At 36.9% G+C, this 27,131-nt stretch overlaps 1 protein-coding gene across 8 annotated transcripts in view; it reads right to left on the bottom strand.

Moving 5' to 3' along the window:
• Nucleotides 1-27,131, bottom strand: part of LOC139977727 (uncharacterized) — a 159,811-nt gene that overhangs the window by 11,097 nt on the left and 121,583 nt on the right. For 5 of the 8 annotated variants that reach the window (XM_071987255.1, XM_071987256.1, XM_071987258.1 and 2 more), the window contains 11 exons: nucleotides 24,067-24,171; nucleotides 21,727-21,831; nucleotides 17,207-17,326; nucleotides 15,388-15,649; nucleotides 13,678-14,001; nucleotides 10,148-10,371; nucleotides 9,027-9,164; nucleotides 7,980-8,117; nucleotides 6,770-6,883; nucleotides 2,628-2,777; nucleotides 686-805 (listed from right to left, as the gene is read on the bottom strand). In XM_071987255.1, coding sequence (XP_071843356.1) covers nucleotides 686-805; nucleotides 2,628-2,777; nucleotides 6,770-6,883; nucleotides 7,980-8,117; nucleotides 9,027-9,164; nucleotides 10,148-10,371; nucleotides 13,678-14,001; nucleotides 15,388-15,649; nucleotides 17,207-17,326; nucleotides 21,727-21,831; nucleotides 24,067-24,171 — 1,800 coding nt within the window. Of the gene's footprint in view, nucleotides 1-685; nucleotides 806-2,627; nucleotides 2,778-6,769; nucleotides 6,884-7,070; nucleotides 7,182-7,979; nucleotides 8,118-9,026; nucleotides 9,190-10,147; nucleotides 10,372-13,677; nucleotides 14,002-15,387; nucleotides 15,650-17,206; nucleotides 17,327-21,726; nucleotides 21,832-24,066; nucleotides 24,172-27,131 lie in introns of those variants that run through there. The other 3 variants (XM_071987257.1, XM_071987260.1, XM_071987262.1) reach the window with 3 other exon arrangements.

The following is a 27,131-nucleotide window of genomic DNA, read 5'->3' as shown; positions in this document are numbered from 1 at the left end:
TCATATCTCAAAATTTACAACTTCTGGGGGTTCCCCCCTCCCTAGACACTCGACACTGCTTTGAAATGCATTCCATATAAGTTGATTTCTCTCTTTCACACATATTTTTTGCTTTTAAAATTGCTGTTAGAAACTCTCAGCTAGTCACTGCAGTCAATTTGCAAAAAGCCAAGTCAGTTCAGTGCTGTTTTTCTCTCTCAAACGCATTTTGTGCTTTAAACTTGTTTCTTAAAGACAAAGGATATCTGAAAACGCTTGAGCTACCAGGGGTTGGGTCCCTGGACCCTCGCAAGGTCCCTGAGATACACGCCAGAGAAATGTCATGGTTCAAGTTGCAATCATAAAGCAAGTTGCTGCTTTTATTGGTTAGTGTTTCAAATGTTGCTCAGCTAGTCACTGCAGTCAATCACAAAGAGTGGTTGGTCTTGAAGTCGGTCTTGAAATTGTTTAATATCCCGCTTGACGAATGGTAAATGTCCGACCATGGCTATTTGATACATTTTATTATTTCCTTCCCACAAATTTTTAAAGTTTCATTTCAATATGTGCAACTGCAACATCCAACATTGTGACTTGTGATCAGTACTTAACAGGCTCGCTTTTCTGTTTGCTGCTATATAATTTTCTGTCGAAATTATCAATATTTTGGAAGATATTCTGAGATGATCAATAGAATGAACTTTACCATCACTACAGCTGTAGATTCATTAAAGCGTCTCTTCTTTGAGTGTGGGACATCTGCTGACTGTGATGGCGCAGGATTGCCTGAGAGGGATGCTGCTGATATGTCCTGCAGATAAATATGCTGAAATGAGGTAAGACACACAATATTATATTGACAAGTAAACAGGTCGCCAGAATTGGGCATAAAAGTGATCCTTACTGGCCACAATTGAGAATTTTGAATGTAAAACTGCATTTAAGATAGGAAGTTTTGACCACTGGTGAATTCACAAGATTTTCATACTTTGACATCTGTTGACCTCAAAAGACCTTTCACCTTCTGATTCTTGAGACCTGACCTTTAGAAATTTGGTTGGGTTTGACTTTTTCAAACCTTAAATGATCTTTCACCTGTACAAAATTGTGAAGCAGTTTTACTTATCATTTGGATAATGTACCATGCATTTATTATCTCTCCCGAACTTAAAGTTCTCAAGATACAGTATTTTTGATATTTGGACCTCAGCTGACCCCACATGACCTGTGACTTTCATCCAAAGTAATAGGATTCTTGTACTCACTATATGAAAGACACATGCTAAATACGAGAGCTAATAATGGTTTCCCATATGGAGATCCTCGTGTTTACAAGGATTTCAAGTTTTGACCACTGGTGACTTAAATGAACTGTGACCTACTCCAAATTCTCTAAACACTTTAAAGTACAGACAGATATCCTACCATGCATACATAACCTCAATTGATGCCCATGTTCTGGAGATTTAAACTGTTCAAAATTTACCCTTGCTGGCCCCAATAAGCTAAGTCAGTAGCCAAGATTAAACCCATTTTTTTTCCATGTTGAAATGCTAGATGCAATTCAAAGCGCAAGAAATGTTGTTATTATTGTTAAGATTGCAAAAGCGTACAAAAGAAGTTGTGTTGTAGGACAGGACAATCCCATAACCAGAATAGCAGTTTTGATATTGATCTAAGGCAGTAAATGGGAGTGTAGTGTGTAACGCAGGTGTGCGCTGGGGAAAGAAAGCTCTAGCTGAGGGGGGGGGGGGGAGATATGCATTGTCAATCAATTGCATTGTGTTTTTCCAACGAACTCAGTCTACGGGAATAAAGGACCTAAATGAACATGTTAATATCTATTAAGTTTAAAGGAACTATTTGATCAACATAAACACTTCTTGAGGGAACGAAATTTAATAAAACAGCGGAACCCCCAAACCTTGTCAGTACTAATTGCTTGCTGCTATTCAGCTTGCACACTCACAGAAACTCTTAGTATTAGTATTATTTGCGTGATTGCATTGAAGTTTGTACACCCACTTCCACGCTCAAAGAAACTGATGCTGCACCCAAGACTAGAATCCATGCACAAGAAAGTGGTTGAAACTGTGGAAAGTTGTGCTCAGTTCTTAGCAAACTTATTGTATGTAATCTCCAAAAGTTGACTTGTTAACCAACATTGTGCCGGTTGTATCCTTCTTGTGCACAAGTTGCAAACATGTGTGTCAGCTGTGTACATTACAAATTGTTGGCAAGAGGCGCACAATCAGCATTTAATTGACGCACTCAAATGTGTTAAAGCTCATTTACATACCATGGCACGGCTATATGAGGGCTTGGTCGTATGACAGAAATCTTTTGAAGTTACTGCATTTACTATTGAAACATTTTAGTCTCATAAATGAAACTTACTGCAGCAAGAACATACCTCATAAAACTGGTATCATACAAGGTATCATAAACAGCATCAGTACTAGACGGTAAGCATTTTAGTAGAAATTATTCATGATGAAAGATATGAAAGCAACCATAAAGTTTGAAAATAAAGTAGGTATACTTTAAGAGCCAGTATGGACAAACTGCAAAACACAAATTTGTGTTATATGCTCCAAAAAAGACTGTTTCCAGGACAACAGAATCTAATTGTATATGTAAATTATTACCCTGAGACTTTCTGTTATGACTTCCAGATCAATGTTTTCTAGGGGTTGTTTGACAGTTAGACTTTCATCATAAGTCCTCTTCTGTGACTGAGATAGTCCTGCATCAAGTACTTTATTAGAGCTGCTAGCTGCAGAATCTTCCCCTCCATCCTAACATCAGAAAACAAGAAAAATATAAATAAAATATGTTAACATGGACTTTTAACTTTAATTTTATTTGATCCAGGTTGCAACCAAGTCATATATTGGTCTCATAAATACACCAGTCGATCTTCTCAATTCAAGTCACAGGTAAAGTTTATTTCATCAGGTCAAGTCTATCCCAGGTCATTGACTTCATTACAAGTCAATAAAGTCACAAGTCAATGCTTCTCAATTCAAGTCAAGTCACCCCGTACAATTGATTTCATCAGGTCTAGTTATATCACAAGTCATTTGACTTTATCGCAAGTCAAATGAAGTCACAAGTTAATGTTTCTCAGTTCAATTCAAGTAACAAGTCAAATATTAATGAAACTTATAGTCATGCTATAGGTATAGGCATTACAACACATTAATGGAAATTTAAGGGACAACAGGTTCTTTTTGTAAAGTGATGCTGGTATGCGTTATGTATATATATATATATATATATATATATATATATATATATATATATATATATATATATATATATATATATATATATATATATATATATATATCTATCTATCTATATATATATATATATATATCTATCTATCTATCTATCTACATATCTCTATATTCTATCCGTCCGTCCGCCCGCCCGCCCGCCCGCCCGCCCGCCCGCCCGCCCGCCCGCCCGCCCGCCCGTCCGTCCGTCCGTCCGTCCGTCCGTCCGTCCGTCCGTCCGTCCGTCCGTCCGTCCGTCCGTCCGTCCGTCCGTCCGTCCGTCCGTCCGTCCGTCCGTCCGTCCGTCCGTCCGTCCGTCCGTCCGTCCGTCCGTCCATCCATCCATCCATCTATCTATCTATATATATATATGCAATGTAACTGGGAGAGGGAGGTATGAGATATATTATGTTGAAATCCTGAAACATGGCAATACGATATCTACAATATCTTCACTGAATAAAGCTGCTAATGTTTGTTATCGGGGCTGGGCAGCATGTTGTATTGTCATAAGGAGGGGGTATAAGTGGATGAGAAACTGTAGGTAAAAAGCACAAAATTGTGTCTATTTTAGGGTACTCTTTTAGGGGACTGTACATGTAGGTCACATGTATATGCAACCTAGGGATTTCTTGTTATATTTTTGACTGTGTTACGGTTCGTGAGGTTGATTTCTATTGATTTTTACGGCTACCAAAATATTTATATCACCACTTATAACAATCAACCCAGTATTGAATAAACTCAGCAACTATATTCTCATTCCTCGTATTAGCACAATGCTTAATCAAGCTGCATATTTCATGCCCCACCCTACCCACTCCCCCCTTCCAAATACTAATTGATATGTATGCTTACAGTATATAATATAGCTCATTTGAGAAAACAGATGATGAATTCTAAAAACATGTCCTGCTTAAAGCAGCATTTTGCGTTAGGGTCGCCGTTTTTCCTCAATTTGTCCATGTCTATCAAGTTTTTATCATAATACAATCACAAAAGACAAAACTAAGACTATCTGATACTTTTTTCCCCACAGCGAACGTTAATCAGCAAGTAATTAAGGCTTTTATATGATTCTGAGGTAAGTGTCTCCCTGACACATCGAATCATTTAGTATTTATCACATGCAGCTCTACATAACCGCCTATTCAAATTCAACCAATCAGTGAAGAGATGTTTATGTATGACTTGGCACTAAAAATAGACTCATTCATTGGCATGGTAATCCCTTGCTGCAAAGCACTACTTAAATCTCCACATGGCCTAGCCAATATGCCGTATTGCATTTCCTTATGAGAAACGTTACTTTCCTATCCTGAAACACGTTATTTTCTCCCATGCTGTTAGAGGAGGAAATTTAGGCTTTTCAAGAGAGGAAACTAACGGGTCCGGAAACTAACGGCCCCCATTGCGCTACACTCATAGCTACATTGCTTTTAGTGCACAATGCACAGCGTGTACATAAACGTTATGCAGGCCTAACCAGTGTCACACACTTGTAAGTCTGATTGTACTACAGTAACTAGCCTATGTAACAATATCGTTCTCGCGAATGTTACGTACCGATCAGGTTCTTCTGGTTCAATGACTTTCTCTCTTATGTATCCTTGCTGTTTTATTTTCACGGAGCGACAAATTTTCTTGGGGTTTTAGGGCATCGTATGCAATGAGATATGGCGTAACTGTCCCTTCGCGCAATACGTACATCTCCTCAGCTGATTTTTGTTTACTGTTTACCTTGCCATTCAAAGTACCTTGTCCGTTATACATATTCACAAGGTTCCTACAAGTGGGAGGAGTCTATCGAAGTCAAAGATTCAAAATACGAAAATCAGAAAATGTCATATTTTTTGCACTTTTCGGGAATAGTTTGAGTTGAAACTTTACAGTTAGCTTAGTTTACGTCATTGGTATAGTATTCTAGTATTGGAAAATCTCGAGAATCAACGCAAATTGCTGCTTTAAGACATATGGTACTTTGTAATATTACAATATTAATGATGCAATACTATCAGTTGCAAACTATTCGTTCCCAACATAAGTGAGTGTAGTCAAGGTTTCCCAGATGATATGCTGGTGTCAATGCCAAGTTTTCTGAAGAAAAATACCATACTAAATTCATAGTCTACACCAGAATCCAGCAAGTTCGGATATGCCAAGAAAACATTTTAAAATGCTCAATTTTTAGCCACTTCTGCAATACACAACATGTGTCTTCCTTCATAAGTACAATGTACTTGTAAGAACAAATAAACTGATTATTTGTTTCAATTGGGCAGAGTATTGCTTCCAATTTTTATAACAAATTCGTAGAGTCTACTCTAATAATTTCCATTAAAAAAAAATCCATTAAATTCAAATCAAAGGCATTGTACAAGCAAGTCAAGTCATGTCAGGTCACTGTTCATTTGTTGTCAAGTCACATCAACAGGTCAAGAAAATTGTGAGTCAAGTCTGACTCAATTCACAGGAAAAACAATTGACGTGTTCAGCAATGAGGAGAATATATCTTATGACAGCATAACAAATAGCCAATTCCATATATTCAATCTGGTCACTAACAAGGAACAGAAAGGACACACTTTCAAGTTTACAGTATGAAACTCAACATTTTCATATATTTTTATGTCTTTATCTGATCATCATAACTGTGTAAGACCTTTATGACCTTTATATTCAATCTTTGAAAATTACAAAACTTAATCTAATTGTTCCAATTTTTTAGGTTCCGCGCAGTTCTCACTCTGAACACAAAGTTACCATTACATTATACATGCTTTTCATACAATTCCTCTCATTGCTAAGTTAAAAATAAATAGCAGAGTGTTTTTTTTTCTGGCAGTTTGTTCACTAAATTAACCCTTCCTGTAATTCAATCATTATTGTTTCTGCTGGTTTCATTCCTTTTATCTCACCATCAAGATTTTATTTAACCAGATCTTAATAACAATAATAAAAACTATTGCACGACTGTATATTTATGTTAATTTCAACACAGAGTCTCTCTTTCATATTTGCATTCAGTAATTTATTGTTAATTTAACAGATTTGTTAACTGATAGCCTACCGCCTTCCTCGAATGGACCTCGCTTCCTTCTTACAGGCAAATAACATATTGAATACCAATCATGAAAATAATTTCTTCTCAACAGCATCTTATAAACAATTTCCTTGTGTCCCTCGTTGGTAAAATCTCTAACAAGATTGTTAAACTTTGACTCATCTATTCCAAGATTGCAACCTACATCTTTCCAATTTGTTGGAATTTTTTCTGACAAAATCTGTAACAAATTATAAGGATTCTATGCTTACTGAGTATAACTTCAAAGATTTATCATGTCTCCATTTAGAGCCCCGTTGTAATGACAAATCCTGTAACAGAGTATAATGTATTTTCAGTATTTTATGAGATAAGCTATACAAACTGATTGCCCTGATACATAATCATGTATGCATGTTACAAACACGCTTCAATAGAAGAAAGATTGTTACTGCTCCAACTTTACCCTCAAAGCGCCATATGTTACTTTTGAAGATTCATTACTTCTTGTCTGCTGTGAAAGTTGGACATCCCTTGTCAGTGATAATGAAAGACTGTCTGAGTGGGGTGCTGCCAGTCTCTGCAATGAGATATGAGTTAAGTTTGTTTATGATAACATTACTTTAAATTTTCGAAGAAAGTGTATGACCAAATTTAATGGTCAATTTTATAAACAGTCTGATACCTTATGTTGTTTTTAAGGCATCTCATACCAACCATTATTTTTATGAAATATACTTTCAAATAATAAATAGACTGAATGTTACCATCATAGAGGTATCTGTGTCTGCAGGTGTAGATTCTTTGTGTCTGTTCTTCGAGGGTTGGACATTCACTAACTGTACAGAACTGCCTGAGTGGGATGCTCCCAACACTTACTGCAATCAAGTGTGTTGTATTGAGTCACACACAATTGTATGGGATATATTTACAAGATATTGGCATATAGGATGAAAAGCACTTTACTAAATTCACTTATGTAAAATGTCTGGTCCGCTTAGGATTAATAGTAACTATTAAAAAGCTAATTTATAAGGGTCATACCTCTGCAAACCTATTAAAATGGCACCACTGATAAAAACAGATGCCCCCACAATCTAGCAGTTGGAGAAACAGTTCAGACTACTTTAACACACAGAGCATATTTGCAACATTTTATTTCAATGTTAGCCCACAATTAAACATCCGGGGACAAAAGCTAGAATGTATGTAAAGATTAAAGGACGGTCATTACATTTAAACATAGAAGCATACTGAAAATATAAAAGGTTAACTGCCACGGCCGAAAAGGATAGATTAGGAATGATCATCACATCTCTTGAAATTTACTAACAGTGGGCTAAAGTCTAGGCTGACGGCTCTACTGTAACTTAGTGTTAGACTCAAGTGTAGTTGTGGTATGACGTGAGTAATATTATTTTCATTAATGTATTTATAAAATGAGACATTTATTTATTTTGGCCAAATGCAGCCTAAAACAGCTCTATGTTATCAAAAGTGCAAACTTTCATTGCATGAAAACATTGATGTGTTGGTTAAATTGCACAAGAATGACATAAAAGTTTAATGCAAATTATCCTCAAGGTGACAAGATTTACGTAAGTTATACCAATGGTAAATGAGCAGCATGCTGAAATGGATCAGGACAAATGTAGGTTACGTAACTATTTACAAACCTTGTATGGGACTCGCAATTCAATTGTTTCCTCCTGAGAAGCTTTGAAGTGAAACGTACAATCTTCTTCTCCAACTTGATCAAAGTCAAACGGGCACGAATTTTCTATACTCATCGCTATTTTCCTAAATGAAATTTCCTGCGACAAAGGAAAATTGATATTTTTCTACCAAGTGTATGGGCACGAAATTCTTTGGGCCCAGATAGCTCCAAAAGATTTGGACCTACAAATACCCACTATTAACCAACTAGTGTATACCAAGTTTGGCTACAATCAGTCTTGCGGTTGAAAAGTGAATGCAATGTAAACATGGTGGACCAAAAAATATTGGGCCACAAAATCTGGCCCAAAGAATTTTTCACATATGCATTTGCAGTGGAAACAAAATTTGGGCCGACTCATCCCATAAATGGGGCAGGAATATGTTTGGGTCCAGATTGTCCCCCCAAAAATAGGTCTACATGTACCAGTTATTAACCAACAACTGTATGCCAAGTTTGGTTACAATCTAACTTAACGTTGCGGAATTATTGCAATGTAAAGATGTTTACATATAACCCATAACCTCAATATACATTAAATGACAACCAATTTTATATTTTGATTTGTGTAAGAACATTTAAATACAGGTTAACAAGTGACCGATACTACCATTATTAACATACATGTTCCTATATCAGCAAGTTCAACGGGGCTCTCCTACATTCTATTCGAGGGTGTAGTTACATAGGTCTTAATATTAAACAATTACTGAATCAAAGTAGGACAAATAACGTGAAAACGAAGTGCTAACAAGCATGCGAACGTGACGGATGAATTTATAAATGTATATACATGTGCTGGATGAATGACTGAAATTTCCACTCGTACACTATCACCGAACGAAAATACGCTTAAGAAAGCACTAGTTAAGGTGCTAAAACATCTTTTTTGCAAATGTTCTAACGATCTCTTCATATTTATTAATACATATGAACAAGCTTATGGTAGTCAACTCATGCTACCACTACATTGGATTCTTATAATGTCCGACAAGAACCTAATTACCTTTTGGTTTGTGTCTTCAATGCATTTCCAAGACTCTGGCCGTATCTTTTCAAGTAATATCTTCAAAGGTAATTGTCCCTCTTTCAAAAAGGGAAATGGTTTTTCTTGCAAGATTTTCATATCATTCTTCTCAATTATCTTGAAGGAAAAATCAAACAAAGTACTGAACAACTCATAAAGAAAAGCAGGATATGCATGTGAAAAGATATTACAAACTGAATGTCTAGATATGGTGTTTATGGATCTATTTCTTTGTCATTACATTCCTACACAATGAGCTGGATACATGTTTATCATTGTTTGTGTATCATTGCTAGTCAAGGATGAGTTTTACTTGGAACAGGGAATAGTTCCAAGACCTTTGGGAAAAATGTAACATTTAAGAATTAGGAATATTTTAACAATCTCTATCACATTAGCATGCCAACCTCTCAGATGTATTTATCAAACGTGCAATTCAATCAATAATCATAGACAAATAGAAAATATGACAATGCCCCTTAATTTCGAAATACTAGCATGGCCATTTACTAAAAATATCTGCATGTTTATTGCAGACGACAGTTACTTATCAAATTCTCAGCGCTCTCATTACACTTAAATGCAATCATTACTGATACTTGTGCAACGTGTGCTTAGTAACTTCAACTCCGCATGCTCCCTCACTTTGCAAGTCGTAAGTCAAGTTGTAACCACTTTTTCAATTTCATGTTGACTCTACAAAGCTTTAGAAACCTTTCCACAGTGGAAAAGGAAACATTAATTGTTTATTTTGTGACACATTCGTGGATTATTGCACTCCTTTAGCGAAATTAATACAGTAATCTTCATCGCATAAACAAAGTTATGGAAATTTTGCTATCTTCAAGCAGTTTGAATCCTGACTTTTACAATTCTTTTATAATTCTTTCTATTGCTGGTAGCATCTGGTCAAACCATTTATGAAATCACATAGTTGAAGACTACAACAAAACCACTGAGCAAGAAAAGTGAGATCACCATCACCATGTTCTTTTAAAGAACATCGATGTCCTTACTATCCCTACACCTTACATTCTTAGCTAATAAAATGATGAGCTCAAAGTTTATCTTGATGAAGACAATTATTACATGTAACTCACCTCTTTTTTACCTGGCAAGTCAATATAGTATCCAAGTTCCATATGTATACACTTGGTAGGTGGATCCTGGCTACAAGCAGCATAGACCTGGATCTTCTTAAATTCAACATCTCTATCATCAATCTGACATGTCTCCCATGAAAAGCTTTCAACCCAGATTACGCAGTTTGTTTCATTCAGTTGATACAAAGCATTTTGTTTTGGTCTCCACTTTGGCTGAGTCCCTACCAAAGTGAAACAATTGCTGCATCAGAAAGTTGGTACTATAATTTTCTTCTGTTTCTTTTCAAGATGCCATATCACCATATAAATTGAACTAGGAGGAATGCTATCACAGTGCTTCGCCGGGTGTTTAGGCCGTGAAGCCTTGAGATAGTGAAGGGCGCTTTGCATTGTACAACAAAAAGCCAGATCATTTGTACGCCTTTATACAAACATTGTGCATTCGACTTTGAAACTGAATTTGATTTTACCCGCTTTTTCGAAAGAGTAGGAGTACTTTGCACAACTGAGACATGTTATGGCAACCAGAGTGGTAAGAACTACACTCTTGACTTAAGTAACAACTTTGAAAAAAACATTCCCCGTCTCTAATGACTAGAGTATACGTGGAGTGTAGTTGTGCAACTTTTAATGTCTGCAAAGTGTAATTTCCGTTATCTGAGAGGTAACTGGCAAAACATTTCGCTTGTATTATTTGAGTGCTCCACTCATATAGTGTCATACTTACCCCTGGAAAATGCCATAAAAAGCAACCCTTTCTCCTTCAAACCCCCTGAATGAGATGCTAGCAAGAGTATTGGCTTGGCTGTGTCGTTTTGCCTCAAGGCTTTGTCCGATCATGGTAAGTGAATATAATTAGGTCTTAAAATCATAGCTGAGTAAATGTAGGCAAATGGTTTATAAGAAGATACCATAACATACCTGGCTAGGCTGATTAGGTTCTAGCCTACCTCAAAACTCAGATTACTATTATTACTGGCTATGTCTATACTGCTTATGCCCTTTTGCCAAATTTACGGTGTTGGGAATATGTCTATTTTCCTAATTGAATTGTTAGTGATAACCCAGGACATCATAACCGTCATCTCATGTTATTCTTGCATGTGGGTATATCTTAAGGGATACAGTTTTAAGTAAAATGAGGTGGTGATAATATTTTCATTAGGTTTTAGTCATTTCGCATCGGAAAGGATAGCCGTAGCCGATCTAGGGCCTAGGCTAAACCGTATCCAGGGTCCAGTTAATAACAATACAGCAGCTAAGCAGACGACCCCCATAGTAAGTTGATTCCTATGTAATTGCTTCTACTATAGCTTCCTATGAATTACCTGTGAAATTGAGTCCACTGCCACATTTTTGACGATATGGCACACGATATCACAGTTTCGACTGATTTATGTTAAATTTATCACGTTGGTTATGTCAAAGACGTAGTGTTTGCATTACGAGCCGGTACTGTACAAGCAAAGCGCCACCAGTAGGATGGGTGGCTTCAGTATATGTCGCATGACGTCATTCTCCCTAATTCAAGTTCTATGCATATAACACACTGTAACGTTATCCTAACGAAGTCTTAACACTGCCAACTAGTAAGATTGAAATCACTGCAATATTCTTATTTGCTATGAAGGTCAGTAATGTTACTACAGAAAAAGCCTACGTCTCAGGAACTCAAGTCCTCCAAAAAGTTTGCGTCCTGTAAAAAGAGCTTGCCTTTCGATCAAACACCAATTGTTAATTATATGACCTACTTTACCAGTGTAGTTATAAATATGCTATTGTATCACTGCCTATACTGTGTGAATGTTCTACGCAATACACTTGGCAGTTGGCCAAATGTACAAGCTTTGATGTTTATACAGGGGGCCCCACTCTGCCATTTGAAACAATTTTCAATGCTCAGCCACTCTTTCATTCGCCTTTGTACTTCCCTACTCGCCAACTCCGTAGTGTATGCCTCCTTGTTTTGACCTTGTAACGATCCCAACAATCAAAAGTCCCTGTATCAACAGTGTGCACCTCTCTCTTAATTCCACACAGTTCTGTACTACTGCATATATAGGCCTGTTCAAACTACTGTACATAGTTTCAATTACACATGGCAAATCCTCAAAACCTGACGGTACACTTATCTTGAGCACTTTGCAGTATTAGAAAACAACCAGCTCCACAAACATTTTACGCAAAGTCGATTAAAAATAATCAAACTTCAATGGCTACTTTTGACAATGCACGAAGTACACTAGCTTACACACGAAGATTGCGCCCCAAAAAAATTGACTGAAGCATGTGGTCAAAGGGACCGCGAAAACAACAAACAAGCTACTGTGGTATGAAAGCACATTTTATATTAGCAACTCTCAATGCCGAGAGAACAAACAAATCCTTTTTTCCTTTTTTCTCAATTCATACCATTTCTGATCAAAACAATGATTAAAATATTACCGCGATAGTCTCTGAAACAAGTGCATCTTCGTACCATGAGCGCTTGTTGTCGAAACGTAGTACTGTATGTGACAACAAGGCCTAACTTTGTGAAATTTGGGTGTACACATATGATAGCCTACACCGCAGACTTCGCTATCTCTCTACACAATGAAGAGTAATGTTCCAAGTAGTTGCAGACAATGTGTTCATTGAGCACTACATATGCAAGAATGTCTGCAGACAATGGGTAAGTGACTACTAGCCAATCAATCACAGGATATTGAAAAAGCATCCTTGACTATGTTGAGCATGACAATCTCTGTAATGGAAATGTTTTTAACCCTTTACTGCGGTGTATTGTTATGATTTATTTATTTTACAAACAAATTCAATCATCTGTAGCATTGGAAGAAATTTTGGCTCTTTAGAGAACAAATTGTGGATTTTTGAGAAATGAAAAGAAAGCTGTTCATTAAAAAATGTATTCTTTGTATGTTTCGCATAGGCCTAGTTGTGAGTGTGTGTGCTTGTTTTTGTTTAATTCTAAAAAAATTGGCAAAACATTGCGTTCTGGAGGCAGAATCCTGCATTGGTTGCAATGCCGGTAGGTATTAACGTTTACGGTGTGATAATTGTAGCCTGATTAGTTCTGAAAGGAGTCAGCATTGATACAGTGTTCAAGTTTAAGACATTCAGTATGAGATTAATTTAGGTGTGCCACAATACTTCATGTTTTAACAAGTAAAATCCACCCATCCAACGTAGAAGAAGGGGGCGCTACATAAGCCAGAAACGAGTCCTGCCCAAGTTTTCTTGACCCTATCGACAGTTCCTTGCGTACACAATGGTTAAAAAGTGACCTTACAGCAAGTAATTTTGCTGTGATCACCTATCTATGTACCAAAGAATACATGCTATGAAGACTGTTGTATATTAATAATACTTTGAATAGTAACAAAGACAAATATTTTCAATCCATGACAGGTGAGCACCAAACACACCTTGGTGGCAATTGCTACATACCAGTAACCGACACAAATTTCTCATGTGGTTTGTTGCTTTTTTCATTTTAAGTTACCCTAACATAAGATAAGATGTACCTTGATCATGGTGGCTGCTGAATACCATAGCTTTGCATTCAACAGGGTTCTTCAACTTGAGACAGTGAGGCAGGGTGAGCTTTGCACGATGATGCAACCTTAAGTTATCTGGAAGCAGTTCCACTACCACTGTTGTGTTACTGGTAAATGATGATTTAGACTCTTCTTGGATATAGTTTGAAATGATTTTCATCTCGATCAAGCATTTCCCGCCAATAGCACCAGGAGGAATATCAAGTTTAACACCAGTCCCTGGTATCTCTAGAATTCTACCTTCCTCAGAAACCACTGAATGTACGCCAAGAGCCTTTTCCGGATACAAATCTTTCGGTAATAAATGTAAAAACAGAAATATGTTCTGTAAACAACTGGCAGATTAGGATTTACCTCAACTCAATTAATGCTTAGTTTATAGTTCATTCATACTTAGTAAAGATTCCTAAATCCTATTGGTCCATTCAGGTCAGCTGACCGTGGTTAATCCTGTGAGTAACGCACGGTAAAATTACGGGGCATCACTTTAATAAATCTATGGTTATATGTAACCAAAAATGTTTTGTTTTATGATTTTTCCCCCACACAAATGGTAGTGTATGAATGAACGGGGTTAATCAACGGTCTAGCGTGCGTTACTCACAGGATTAATGCACTCCGGGTGTTAATGCTATCGCTGGATGCACTCGGGCTCCGCCCTCATGCATCGCTTGCATTATCCCCTGATCGTGCATTAATCCAGTGAGTAACGCACGCTAGACCGTTGATTAACCCCTAACTAATAAATCTGTCAATTGTCTATCTCTATGTTAACAATCCCTTGTTGGAGTCAAAGAAAATTGTGATCTTAATAAGATATTTTGATGTACGTTTGCTTGTCGTCCGTGGAAGACTTGCGAACCATGAATTTCAATTTACTGTTGCCGATAGTTTGTGTGAGCTCCTGAAATCGTTGTACCACAAGAAACAGTTTGCAAATTATAAGCTGACCAACATTTACAGCAAATTCTTGATAGGTTTCCTTTCTACTGTAGGAATGTCCTTGTAGATAGTTACTATTTATAGGTAGTAGTTCGTGAGACACCCTTCAAAGATGGACACACCACTATACAAATAGTGAGACCAAATGAATATCTCAGAATACTGCCGAATATCTCATTTGCATATAAATGTTTACCTGATTGCTTTTGCAATTAACATAATAATCTCAGACCTCTTTCAATGCATTGTTGATAGAAGTCATGCATAAGGAGAACTAAATTGGTCTTAATTCTATTTCAAAAATATCTACATATTATAACATAGTCAGAGAATTAAAGGTATGCATGACATAACACAAGTTGTAGGCTGTATCATAGAAATGCTCCTTTCAAGGGAATAACCTGCATATGTATTTTGCATGATTTATGCAGTTCTAACATCACGTTATAAGAAGTAAACATAAGACTCCTTGAAAGCTTGAATGTTCTTTACAGCTGCTTGCTAACTGAAAATCTGCAGATTATACTTATACTTCCAAATTGTTTCTAGACTTACATAAGTTTTTTTTTTGCAGAATAAGTTGGTTTTTCATAAGTAATGTTAATTGTTCTTACTACACTAATATCCTTTTCAAATTGTATTTGGCTATGAAATCTGCATTTGTATAGTGTAAATACAAACCAAGAAATACATAATCTCTCTAACTGATCTCATGTTTTGTTGTCTTTGGCTTACCTGAAGTCGTTCCACATTGTTCCCTATTATTGAGAAGAAAATCGGACAGGTCCTTTCGATTAGCTGCTATTAGAGCGTCTCTCAGTGTTTTGTTTGTTGCTTTCATCCCATGTTTCCGTTTCCATAGTAGCAACATGTGGTACGCCACTTCTTTTTGTCCCTTTCTTCTGTTATCCGCCTCTATGGTTTCAAGCTCTGTCTCATCAAGCTTCAGATTTCTTCCAACATCTCGCCATTCTTTGAACAAATTTCCTGAAAATTCCTTGAAATAACCAAAAAACAAAATGTTTCATAGTGCTGATGCTATTTTACGATGCCAATTGTAATTGAGCTAATCCATACAAGAACTTCAGTAGACAGTCAAAAACTAGAACACTAATGAGGCAAATGCTCATATCATATACTTTTAATAAATGTGGGTTGTTTAGTTGACAGTTGAAGAGGCCAATGTAATGGTTTTATTCTGCCCCACCCATTCATTAATATGCTTGACTAAAGCTATCATTCTCCATGGACACAGCAGCATTTTGTGTGAAAAGTGTGACTTTGACACAAATAGACACAGAATAGACAGAGTTGCCGCACATTTGTCATGCAGGTGTTTACTTGACAAAGCGTGGAAAACTCAGAAGAAGAGTTGACACAGGAATCTGTACGATTGCAGACAGTCTTGAAGAATCTCAATACTACCAATGTGCATGCAGTTTATATTTGTTTAGAGTTAGATTATCGGTTAAGTAAGGTAACATAAAAACCCGTCTATTTGCATAATTGGTTTCATTCGAACAATTTAATATTAGACACAAACACATAAACACTTACTAACGATACATAAATGCCGAATATGAAAGATGGCAAACCTGTACGTGGCCATGTAAATATTTTTAGAAGATGCCTCACCTACTAATTAATATGAATGATATTACTTCTTAAAGCAGCATTTTGCATTTGGTCGCCGTTTTCTACTTTTTTTGACATGTCCATCGATGTTTTTACATATATCAATCACAAAACAGAAAACTAAGATATTAGCCATTTTTTTCCCTGCCAACAACGTTAATTGGCAAGTAATAAAGGATATTTGCAGATAATGAGAAGAGTGGCCTCGACAATTTCCATAGTTAAAATCAATCGCATACAGTTCCGCCAAACCCACTAGTTTGAATTCAACCAATCAGAGATGCAGGTTTAGTTATGAGCCGTTGCTAAAAATAGATTCAAGACTTTGCGTTGGTACAACCAGGGAGATGTAATGGAACTCCCTGGTACAACTGCAATATAGACTGTACACAAATCAAGCATGGTGTTGAATTGGTCAATGACGTTCGTAGTGTTTAAATATTCATATTATGGGCGAGGTTTATTGAGTTCTAACGGTAAATATCTTGGAGAAAAACGAAGTTGAAAGTTGCAAATTTTTCGACTTTTATGCCACCATGTGAAGTATGATTTAAATAGATAAGCTAGTTATGTACGTCGTTATGGCATAGTGGAGTCAGTGAGGCTGAGAAAAATCATAGAAAAGAACGCAAAATGCTGCTTTAAAACAATAGGAAGCATATAGGGCAATTATTTATGTATACTTTTTGATAATGTGTGAGATGTTTCTAATGTTAAATTGGGAATAGCACGCAAACCAAATTTAGCAAAAAACCTTTCAGTAATGTCTAAATATCTGCCTCAAATCACGTAGTGAAAGAAAGCAATTTAGCTGTTACAACTCTTTCAATTTAGCAACCAGTCTGCATAAGTCAGAAATCACAGATTTAGAGAGATATTGGTCCAAAGTCATGAATCATACTTTGAAGTTCTCACTCACTAATAATACCAGCAAAGTTGCTTTTGATACTTCTTCACTATCTGTTGTCGTTGCTTGAGCTCTTGCTGGGTTCCCTTCTTCTACTCCTCTAATTGCTTGATGAGATGGCAAAGAAGGATTCTGTGAGAAAGAAATTGCAAAGGAGTTGAGAACCAGAAAGCTCATATGGTTCATGTCTAGGGCAAATGTTTAGCTGGTTGATTGAACATTATTTTTGTATATCATGTTACTGAGTATGACGTCATTATGCAATGTTAAGGAATTTCCAGCATAATTTTGTATTCCTATGTAGATTATATACACTTAAAGCAGCTGATCATGGGCACAACTTCTTAACAGAATGGTAAACAGAATGTCATTAATTACACACTGTTTGATATAAATAATTAAAACCACAATCATCTTGATGACTGTAATGTATTGATATTGCGATCACATTGTAATTCTTGTAAAAGTAAAGAGCGACCTCTTTCTGATCAGCAATAAACATGGCGACCTCCAAAAAGTTCTGACTTTGTTTATATCTGCGTAAATAAGACATATACGTAAACATCAAATGTTACATATGGCGACGAGGTAAAGTAAAAACATCACCTATCATCATGGCAGTAGCACTGGACGTGGATACGGTAGCACCGTTTAATATGACGGGCGACTTTGCAAGTATGTCTCCTCGATGGAAACGTTGGAAAAGGGCATTCACATTTTACGTAACAAGTAGGGGGATAACCGATGACGAACAGATAACTGCATTACTACTACACATGGCGGGCATGGATGTACAGGATCTGTTTGAAACGTTGCCAACACTACAACCTAGTACTAATAGTACAGATACGACGACAACGCAGAGTAAGTACGAGCTTACTATGAAAACATTAGATGACTATTTCACACCTAAAGTCAACGTGCCTTATGAGCGGCACATATTCCGCCAAATGAAACAGGAGGAATCTGAAACCGTTGACCAATTCACAGCGCGATTAACGCGACAAGCGGTATATTGCGAGTTTGGCCAAGAATCAAAGGAGCACATTCGTGATCAAGTGATTGACAAATGTTGCTAAGCCCTATGTTGCTAAGCCCAAATGTTGCTAAGCCCTACGGCGTAAATTGTTGACAAAATGGACAGGGCTAAAATTAAATGATTTACAAGAAATTTCTCGAGCAATGGAAACCGTTGACGCACAGATGAAAGCAATGGAGTTAGAAAATAACCATGGGTCAAACTTGAACACTGAAAAGTCAGAATCAGCTAATCGCTTTGGCCAAAGGTCAAATCAGGTGAGGCCAAGCCTTAAAGGGGCACACTGGAATAAAAAATAAAAAGGGAAAAACCTATAATAAAGATAATGGTTGTTATCGCTGCGGTAGAGAAGGACATTTCTCACGCGATTTAAACTGTCCCGCAAAAGATGAAGTATGCACAAAGTGTCATTTAATTGGACATTTCGCGAAGATGTGCAAAACTAAACCAGAACGATATCAAAAGGGGAAGCACAAGGGGGGGAAGACAAAACCGGAACAGAAAAGATGATGATGACGTAAATCTAGTTGACTTGGCAAATGACTTTGCCTTCGCAGTGACCAGTTCCCGTAGGTCAGGTGTAACAGTAGATGTAAAAGTAGGGGGAGTCAATGTGGAGATGCTGACTGATTCAGGCGCATCATGCAACATTATCGACAAAAAGACATGGGACAAATTAAAGCAACAACGGATAACCTGCGAGTCGGCAAAAATAGATAAGACTTTGTATCCATACGGAGGCGGAAAACCGTTAAAAGTGCTAGGAAAATTTGCAACAACAGCAAAGATCCGCGAGTCTAAAACCGAGGCAACATTCTACGTTATCGATGGAGAAGGATGCCCTCTATTAGGGAAAGAGAGTGCAATCGAGCTGAATGTGCTTAAAATTGGCTTGACGTTAACCAAATAAAGAGTGCACAGGATATCCCTGCACAATACCCGCAATGTTTTGAAGGATTCGGCAAACTAAAAGGATACCAAGCGAAAATCCACATTAATCTGTCTGTGAAACCGGTAGCACAAAGCGTACGCAGAATTCCATTCAGCCTCCGCCCAAAAGTTAAGGACAAGTTGAAAGAACTAATGGAACAAGATATCATCGAAGAAGTTCAAGGCCCTACACCCTGGGTAAGCCCGGTAGTTATAGTTCCTAAATCTGGGGGCGATATTCGATTGTTTGTGTGGACATGAGACTAGCCAATGACGCGATCATCCGGGAAGGCACCCGATCCCTACGGTTGAAGAAGTTCTCTACGAAATGAACGGTAGTTCCCTATTTACCAAGCTGGACCTAAAATGGGGTTTTCACCAGATCGAGTTAGAGGAGAGTTCTCGGGAAATTACAACATTCGTCACACATGCTGGACTATTCCAGTACAAGAGGCTTATGTTCGGGATTAGCTCTGCTCCTGAAACGTACCAACACATCATACAGCAAGTCATCGCAGGATGTGAGGGAGCCCACAACATCTCTGACGATATAATTGTTCATGGGAAAGACGAGGAACAACACAATACCAGATTAGTTAAAGTACTGGACTGTATAGCAGATTTAACATTGAATAAGTACAAATGCCAATTTGGTGTTGATAAACTTACATTCATGGGTCATGATCTCTCAAGCAATGGGGTAAGTGCCAGTGATGAGAAAATTCAAGCAGTAAGAGATGCATGCAGGCCTACTAATGCAATATAATAGAATATGTGTACTCATTCTCAGCCCTGTTCTATAATAGATTATGTGTACTCATACTCAGCCATGTTCTATAATAGATTATGTGTACTCATACTCAGCCCTGTTCTATAATAGATATATGTGTACTCATGGTCAGCCCTGTTCTATAATAGATTATGTGTACTCATACTCAGCCCTGTTCTATAATAGATATGTGTACTCATACTCAGCCCTGTTCTATAATAGATTATGTGTACTCATACTCAGCCCTGTTCTATAATAGATTATGTGTACTCATACTCAGCCCTGTTCTATAATAGATATATGTGTACTCATGGTCAGCCCTGTTCTATAATAGATTATGTGTACTCATACTCAGCCCTGTTCTATAATAGATATGTGTACTCATACTCAGCCCTGTTCTATAATAGATATATGTGTACTCATGGTCAGCCCTGTTCTATAATAGATTATGTGTACTCATACTCAGCCCTGTTCTATACTAGATTATGTGTTCTCATACTCAGCCCTGTTCTATACTAGATTATGTGTTCTCATACTCAGCCCTGTTCTATAATAGATTATGTGTACTCATACTCAGCCCTGTTCTATACTAGATTATGTGTTCTCATACTCAGCCCTGTTCTATACTAGATTATGTGTACTCATACTCAGCCCTGTTCTATACTAGATTATGTGTTCTCATACTCAGCCCTGTTCTATACTAGATTATGTGTTCTCATACTCAGCCCTGTTCTATAATAGATATGTGTACTCATACTCAGCCCTGTTCTATACTAGATTATGTGTTCTCATACTCAGCCCTGTTCTATACTAGATTATGTGTACTCATACTCAGCCCTGTTCTATACTAGATTATGTGTACTCATACTCAGCCCTGTTCTATAATAGATTATGTGTACTCATACTCAGCCCTGTTCTATAATAGATTATGTGTACTCATACTCAGCCCTGTTCTATACTAGATTATGTGTTCTCATACTCAGCCCTGTTCTATACTAGATTATGTGTTCTCATACTCAGCCCTGTTCTATAATAGATTGTGTACTCAAACACAGTCCTGTTCTAGAATAGATATGTGTTCTCATACTCAGCCCTGTTCTAGCATAGTTTTGTGTACTCATAGTTACACATGTAGGTGTGTACTTAGAAAACTAAAAAACTAACGGTTCTGGACTCTAACTGTGTATTTCGTCTGTGTGTCTAATAAACCTATATTACGTAAGAAATTTGGCTTACATTTTAACTCATTTATTAATTTACTCTGACTGTACCTAAGATTTGAGAAAACTTATGTGGTGTTTGCCAGTATTTTATCAGTTTTATTCAAGTTTTTACCTGGTTTCAACGCATAGTTAAATGATTTATATCAAGTTTTATGTTATTTATGAATCACCTAGTATCGAAAAGACTCAAGAGCTTAATATTTATTTCTAACTTAAAGCAATAATGATAAACTGAATTACATTGGTAAAGATGGTACAATTTGGTATTGCATGTCAATGAAATGCAACAATATGGAAAGTATGTCTTTACTTTCTTCATTCTCTATAAGCCAAACTGGAAATTTGATAGGTTGTTAAGTCATCATGCCTTCTTGTCATTTCCTCAAGCTCCAACATAAGAAATGTTCAAAAATGATCTAAACAAGTGCAACTCCAACTTTCAAGCATTGTCACTAGCAATTGTAATCAGTCCTTAATGGGCATGCTTTTAGTTTATGTTTATATAGGTTTAAGATCAAACTTATCAATGTTTTGGAAAATAGCCTGAGATGACAAATAGACTGAGCTTTACCATTGCTGCAGCTGTATGTTCATTATAGCGTCTTTTCTTGGAGTGTGGGACATCTGCTGACTGTGATGGCGCAGGACTGCCTGAGAGGGATGATGGTGATACGTCCTACAGATAAAAAGTTTGAAATGAATTAATAGATACACAGTAAGGATATTCAAAATAACCAGGTAGGCTTACTGAATCCTGCCAGATTAATATATTTAATGTAACAGTGCAGACAAGATTTAAAGTTTGACCACTGGTGAATTCACAAACTATTGATGAAATGTTCATACTTTGACTACTACTTTACCAAAAACTAACCAAAGGAGTCTTGTTCTTGAGAACCTCTACATAGCAAGTACGAAGTTCGTCTAAGATTTACATTTTGAGTACTGAAAAGATACATGCACTTTCTAAAGCAGGTCCACATTCAATGAACAAAGGTCATGCAAATTATTAGACATTAAATTCTATCGATATGCGCGGAGGTGCAAAGTCATTTCAGGTCAATGTTGGATAATATGAACTTTTATGGTAAACTTCACTAATGTGTACTTACAAGAATTTTAGAATTGTTGAATTCAAATTACCTATGACTTCTACAACTAACAAGTCTTGTAATTACCTTGAAGAATCCACATGGGATTATGAAATACATCAAAGCTGAATTTTTGGAGTTAACATGTCTAAAACTTATCCTACATTGCCAAATGACGCTTTCAATCTGTAGCAATTCATAAAATTTCTATCAGTATCAAAATGCATTTCAGGTCAATGTTGGATAATATGAACTTTTATGGTAAACTTCACTAATGTGTGCTTACAAGAATTTTAGAATTGTTGAATTCAAATCACCTATGACTTCTACAACTAACAGGTCTTGTACTTACCTTGAAGAATCCACATGGGATTATGAAATACATCAAAGCTGAATTTTTGGAGTTAACATGTCTAAAACTTATCCTACATTGCCAAATGACGCTCTCAATCTGTAGCAATTCATAAAATTCCTATCAGTATCAAAATGCATTCACAAATCAGGTATGCAAGTTCACACAAGCTTTATACATTTGACCATGATTGCTAAGTTTTCAGATCAAGCTTACACGAGGAAGAAATTTAACATAAGAAATTGTGTTCTTTTTATCCATCATGTCCTTGTACAAAAATCCCATTCTGTAAAGCTAGTTTTTAAAAACAAGGTTGATAATTATCAGCATTCAATCAGTGTTGGCAACAATGGGGCATCCCCGCCCCCCCCCCAATTATCAAAATCCCCCCTCTCGCCCTAATTCAATCCAAGTCGGCTGCAGTAAACAAACCTGACTGTGCATTCGGTCCTATTTCCTTTATTTGGGTAATATTAGGCTAACAAAATTGTGACACCTTTGAGTATTTTCCCCTTGAACCCCTTCAGCGATTTGAAATATATTCTAATGACATTGCTATGATTTTCTGTGTTAAGCTAAATAGCTACAAGAAGTTTCTGAAAGCACTACAGCTTTCCAGGCTTGGAACACCTCCCACAGACATGAAATTCCTCTTCCGGACTTGTGCTATTGTGCTTCACATTCGCTACAAGTTAACAAAAAATATCTCATAATCCCAAAACTTCTGGGGTCAACCCCCTGACCTCCAGCACTGCTTTGAAATGCTTTCTATAGAAATTTATTTCTCTCTCCCATATTTTTGTGCTTTTAAATTGCTGTTATAAACATAGCTCAGCTAGTCTCTGCAGTCAACATGAATCAAGCCAAGTCGGTTAAGTGCGGTTTATTCTCTCTTAAAGGTATTTTGTGCTTTTAACTCGCTTCTAAAACACAAAGGATATCTAAACATGCTGAAGTTTCCAGGGACTTGCCCTTTGGATCCTCGCAAGGTCCCTGAGAAATGTTAGTGTAATTCCTTTTTCTGAGTTTTGTTTCTAAATTTGCTTGAAGGTAAACAAGTGCAGTATAAAGGAGCTGCTTCTTCTGGGACTCTGAACTCCCAGCCAATATCAGTGTCCAGTTGCGATCATAAAACAAGTTGCTGCATTTGTTTTACGAAATGTTGCTCAGCTTGTCACTGCTGTCAATCACAAAGAACGAAGTCGGCCTTGAAATTGTTTCACATCCCTCTTGAAAGATGGTGAATGTAAGACCCTGGTTATATGATACAATTTTTCATTTCATACAAAATAAAAGTTTTGATAATTTTAATTTCAACAGGTGCAACGGCAACATCCAACATTGTCATAGTCAATTTTGATCAGTCCTTTACAGGCTTGCTTTTCTGTATGATATTAATATTGTTTAACAGTCGAAATCATCAATATCTTGGAAGATATTCTGAGATGACCAATAGACTGAAATTTACCGTCACTGCAGCTGTAGATTCAATAAACCGTCTCTTCTTTGAGTGTGGGGCATCTGCGGACTGTGATGGCACAGGAATGCCTGAGAGGGATGATGCTGATACGTCCTGCAATTAAATACGTTGAAATGAGTTAGATACACAGTATGATAATATTGACTAGTAAACAGGTAGCCATAGTTGGGTTAAAAAGTGAATCCTTACTTTTTGTTGACCTTAAAAGACCTTTCACCGTTTGATTCCTACACTTGAGCATCTCAACTTAGCATAGCAAGTATGAAGCTCAACCAAGCGTTACATTTGGAGTTCAACTGAAAGGATATATGTACTTACTAAAGCAGATCCACATTCCATGTACAAAGTCATGCAAACTGTAATACTTAAGTTTCCCAAAAGCATTGATTTAGAACCATCCCTATCGATTTGAATACAGGTCAAAGTTCATTTGAGTTCATCAGAGATCAAAGTCATAAACAGGATCTATCATTGTAAACTCCGACCAGAAAATGAAAATGTTTAGTTGTTCCGATAGCCAAACGTATTTATAGTGTGGTAAGCCATAGGTGTAAGTATTCATGAACTTGTGCATAACAAAATGAAGAGGATTATCTATTGAATTGTGTGGCAACAGATACAGGAAGGTACCAGGAATCAGTTATCATGTTGACAAAGCCTCTGAAGTGGCATAGTAGAAAAACATATTTTAGCATGAATATCAGTGAGGTCAAAGTTTATGATATCATAAAATCTATAAACTACATATACTTAATTTTTCTTCCAAGTACAAGTATAAAGCTAATTAGAAATACTATTTCAGAGATATCTGATAAAGAAGTTTATGTTCACTGATTAATACTCATTATATGCACACAGGAACAACATGGTTGATTGTATGAATATAGTATGACAAACTTAATGACAACAAGGATGAAAGCCATTGAACACTTGGTTCTTGTCTTGTGTTTAAAGGCCATTTCTTGCAATTTGATGAACAAAAATAACATAGAGTTGGAGTTATCATAAAAAAAAGTGCTTATTATGCAGCAACATCACCATATCAGTGTGAACCAAATGTCACGTTGAGCCTCAACCACTCATTAATATTCATGAGATGAGAACCAAGAACAATAGGGTACTTTTCACAACAGAGAATCTATCTACCATTTGTTTACATTGATTCAACTTGTGGTTGTTGAGATATCATGTTTACAAGCTGCTTTTGACAATTTTCCTGAATATTCACAAGTTGGAAAGTGTTGTTGCAAAAAACATGTACATACTCTGTACTTACATTACCATACCAAGTATAAACTTTATGGGAAATAAGGTTGCAGAGATATTGACATATTCAATACATTATGGTAAGACCTGCAAACTCATTAATATTCATGAGATGGGAAACACATCATAGGGCATCTGTCTACCAAGTATGACATTGATTCAAGTTGTGTTTGTTGAGAAATCATGTTTACAAGCTGTTTTTTTTTACGATTTCCCAGTAAGCCTCACCCACTAATGAATATTAAAGAGGTCAAACTTGTTGTTGCAAAGAACATGTACTTACAACCTACCTGTCATATACACACACACACACATTAATAGTTCAATACACACGCCAGCGCAATTGCAGAGGTTTACTGAGCCTTCAGTGTCGTAACCAAAAATGCATTCACGTATAAACTGTATGCAAGTTCCCACATGCTTTTTAGTTTTAACATGATTATAAGCTTTTCATACTTTTCAAGCTTACAGGAGAAAGAAGGGTTTAACATTAGTTATGTGAGATTTTATTAATCGTGTCCTTGTATAAATATCACTCCTGTAAAATTTGTTTTCATCCACTGATTAGAAGTTTCTGAATTATCTTCATGCACTCAGTGTTGACAACAAGGGGTGCATTGTCTCCCCCCCCCCCATGTTATGATAATCCCCCCTATTTGACATCCAAGTCAGCTACTGTAAACATCAAGGGCACTATAGTTGCTTGCTTGTAAGGAATTTCTACAAGGGAGCAGCACTGTCTTAAAATTGTTATGTAATCCGACACAATATTATTGCCAAAAATATCACCAATCAACCGTTGGTCCTTTGAGAGCCTGTTGAGGACCAGGTGTCTGATAAGAGCAAGAGTAAGCTTTTTTTTTTACAGAACTCACAGACTCACCCTAACTGTATTTATTAAGAATTTTAACAAAACCAAACCAAACCTTGATCTCTAATAACTTCGCACATTAAGGTTGCAGAGGAGAGGATAATTTAGATTGGAATATGGCCACGAAACTAGAAATAATCAACTTGAAAGAAACTAATACAGGTCACTGGAGGTCAACCTGAGGTCAAAAGTCACCCAAATGCAGGTCGACTATTGGATTACAATAGCGTAACTCCCAACCTTGATGGACATTTGGTTCTCAAGTTATTGTAAAAATACTATTTATTGACCCCCTAATTGACCTTTGTTGACCTTGGATCAAATGACGTTATGTTTCGAAACGATACTTTACCCCATTAACAACTATTCCAAAAATATCAACCATGTCGAACCCTGTAAATGGGAGTAATTGCTTGTTAATATTTTGGTTTTTGGCATATAACTAATCTTTGGTGACCTTCACAGGCACCAAATACAATAGGGCACACCTTCTCACTATGGCGGATCTATATACCAAGTTTGAGTTTAGTCCAACTTTCCCTTGTTTAATTACAGTGTAACCAAGCAAATATCACAGACACACACGGGTACACACACGCCCGCCCGCCAACCTGACTAAATTTCCCTTCCCCTGAATTTCCCTTCTGCCCAATTTACATTCTTTGGGTAATATTAGGCAGAGAAGAATGTTACACCATCCAGGGTCTTTGCCACTTGGACCCCACAGGGCCTTGAAATATATGCCAATGAAATTGCAATGTCTGTAATGTATTCCTGTTCTTAAGTTAAAATCACAACAAAAACTGTCTGAAAGCTTCTCAGCTTCTGGTCTGGAAGCACCCCCAATAGTGCCTAAAGGTCAAGTGACACGTTACAGATTCACTTCAAACTTGCACAAATTGAGAAGCTACATATC

The sequence above is a fragment of the Apostichopus japonicus genome, chromosome 12, assembly GCF_037975245.1.
Source record: "Apostichopus japonicus isolate 1M-3 chromosome 12, ASM3797524v1, whole genome shotgun sequence".
In the NCBI taxonomy this organism is placed as follows: domain Eukaryota; kingdom Metazoa; phylum Echinodermata; class Holothuroidea; order Aspidochirotida; family Stichopodidae; genus Apostichopus; species Apostichopus japonicus.
This window is presented reverse-complemented; position numbering and strand designations above follow the sequence as displayed.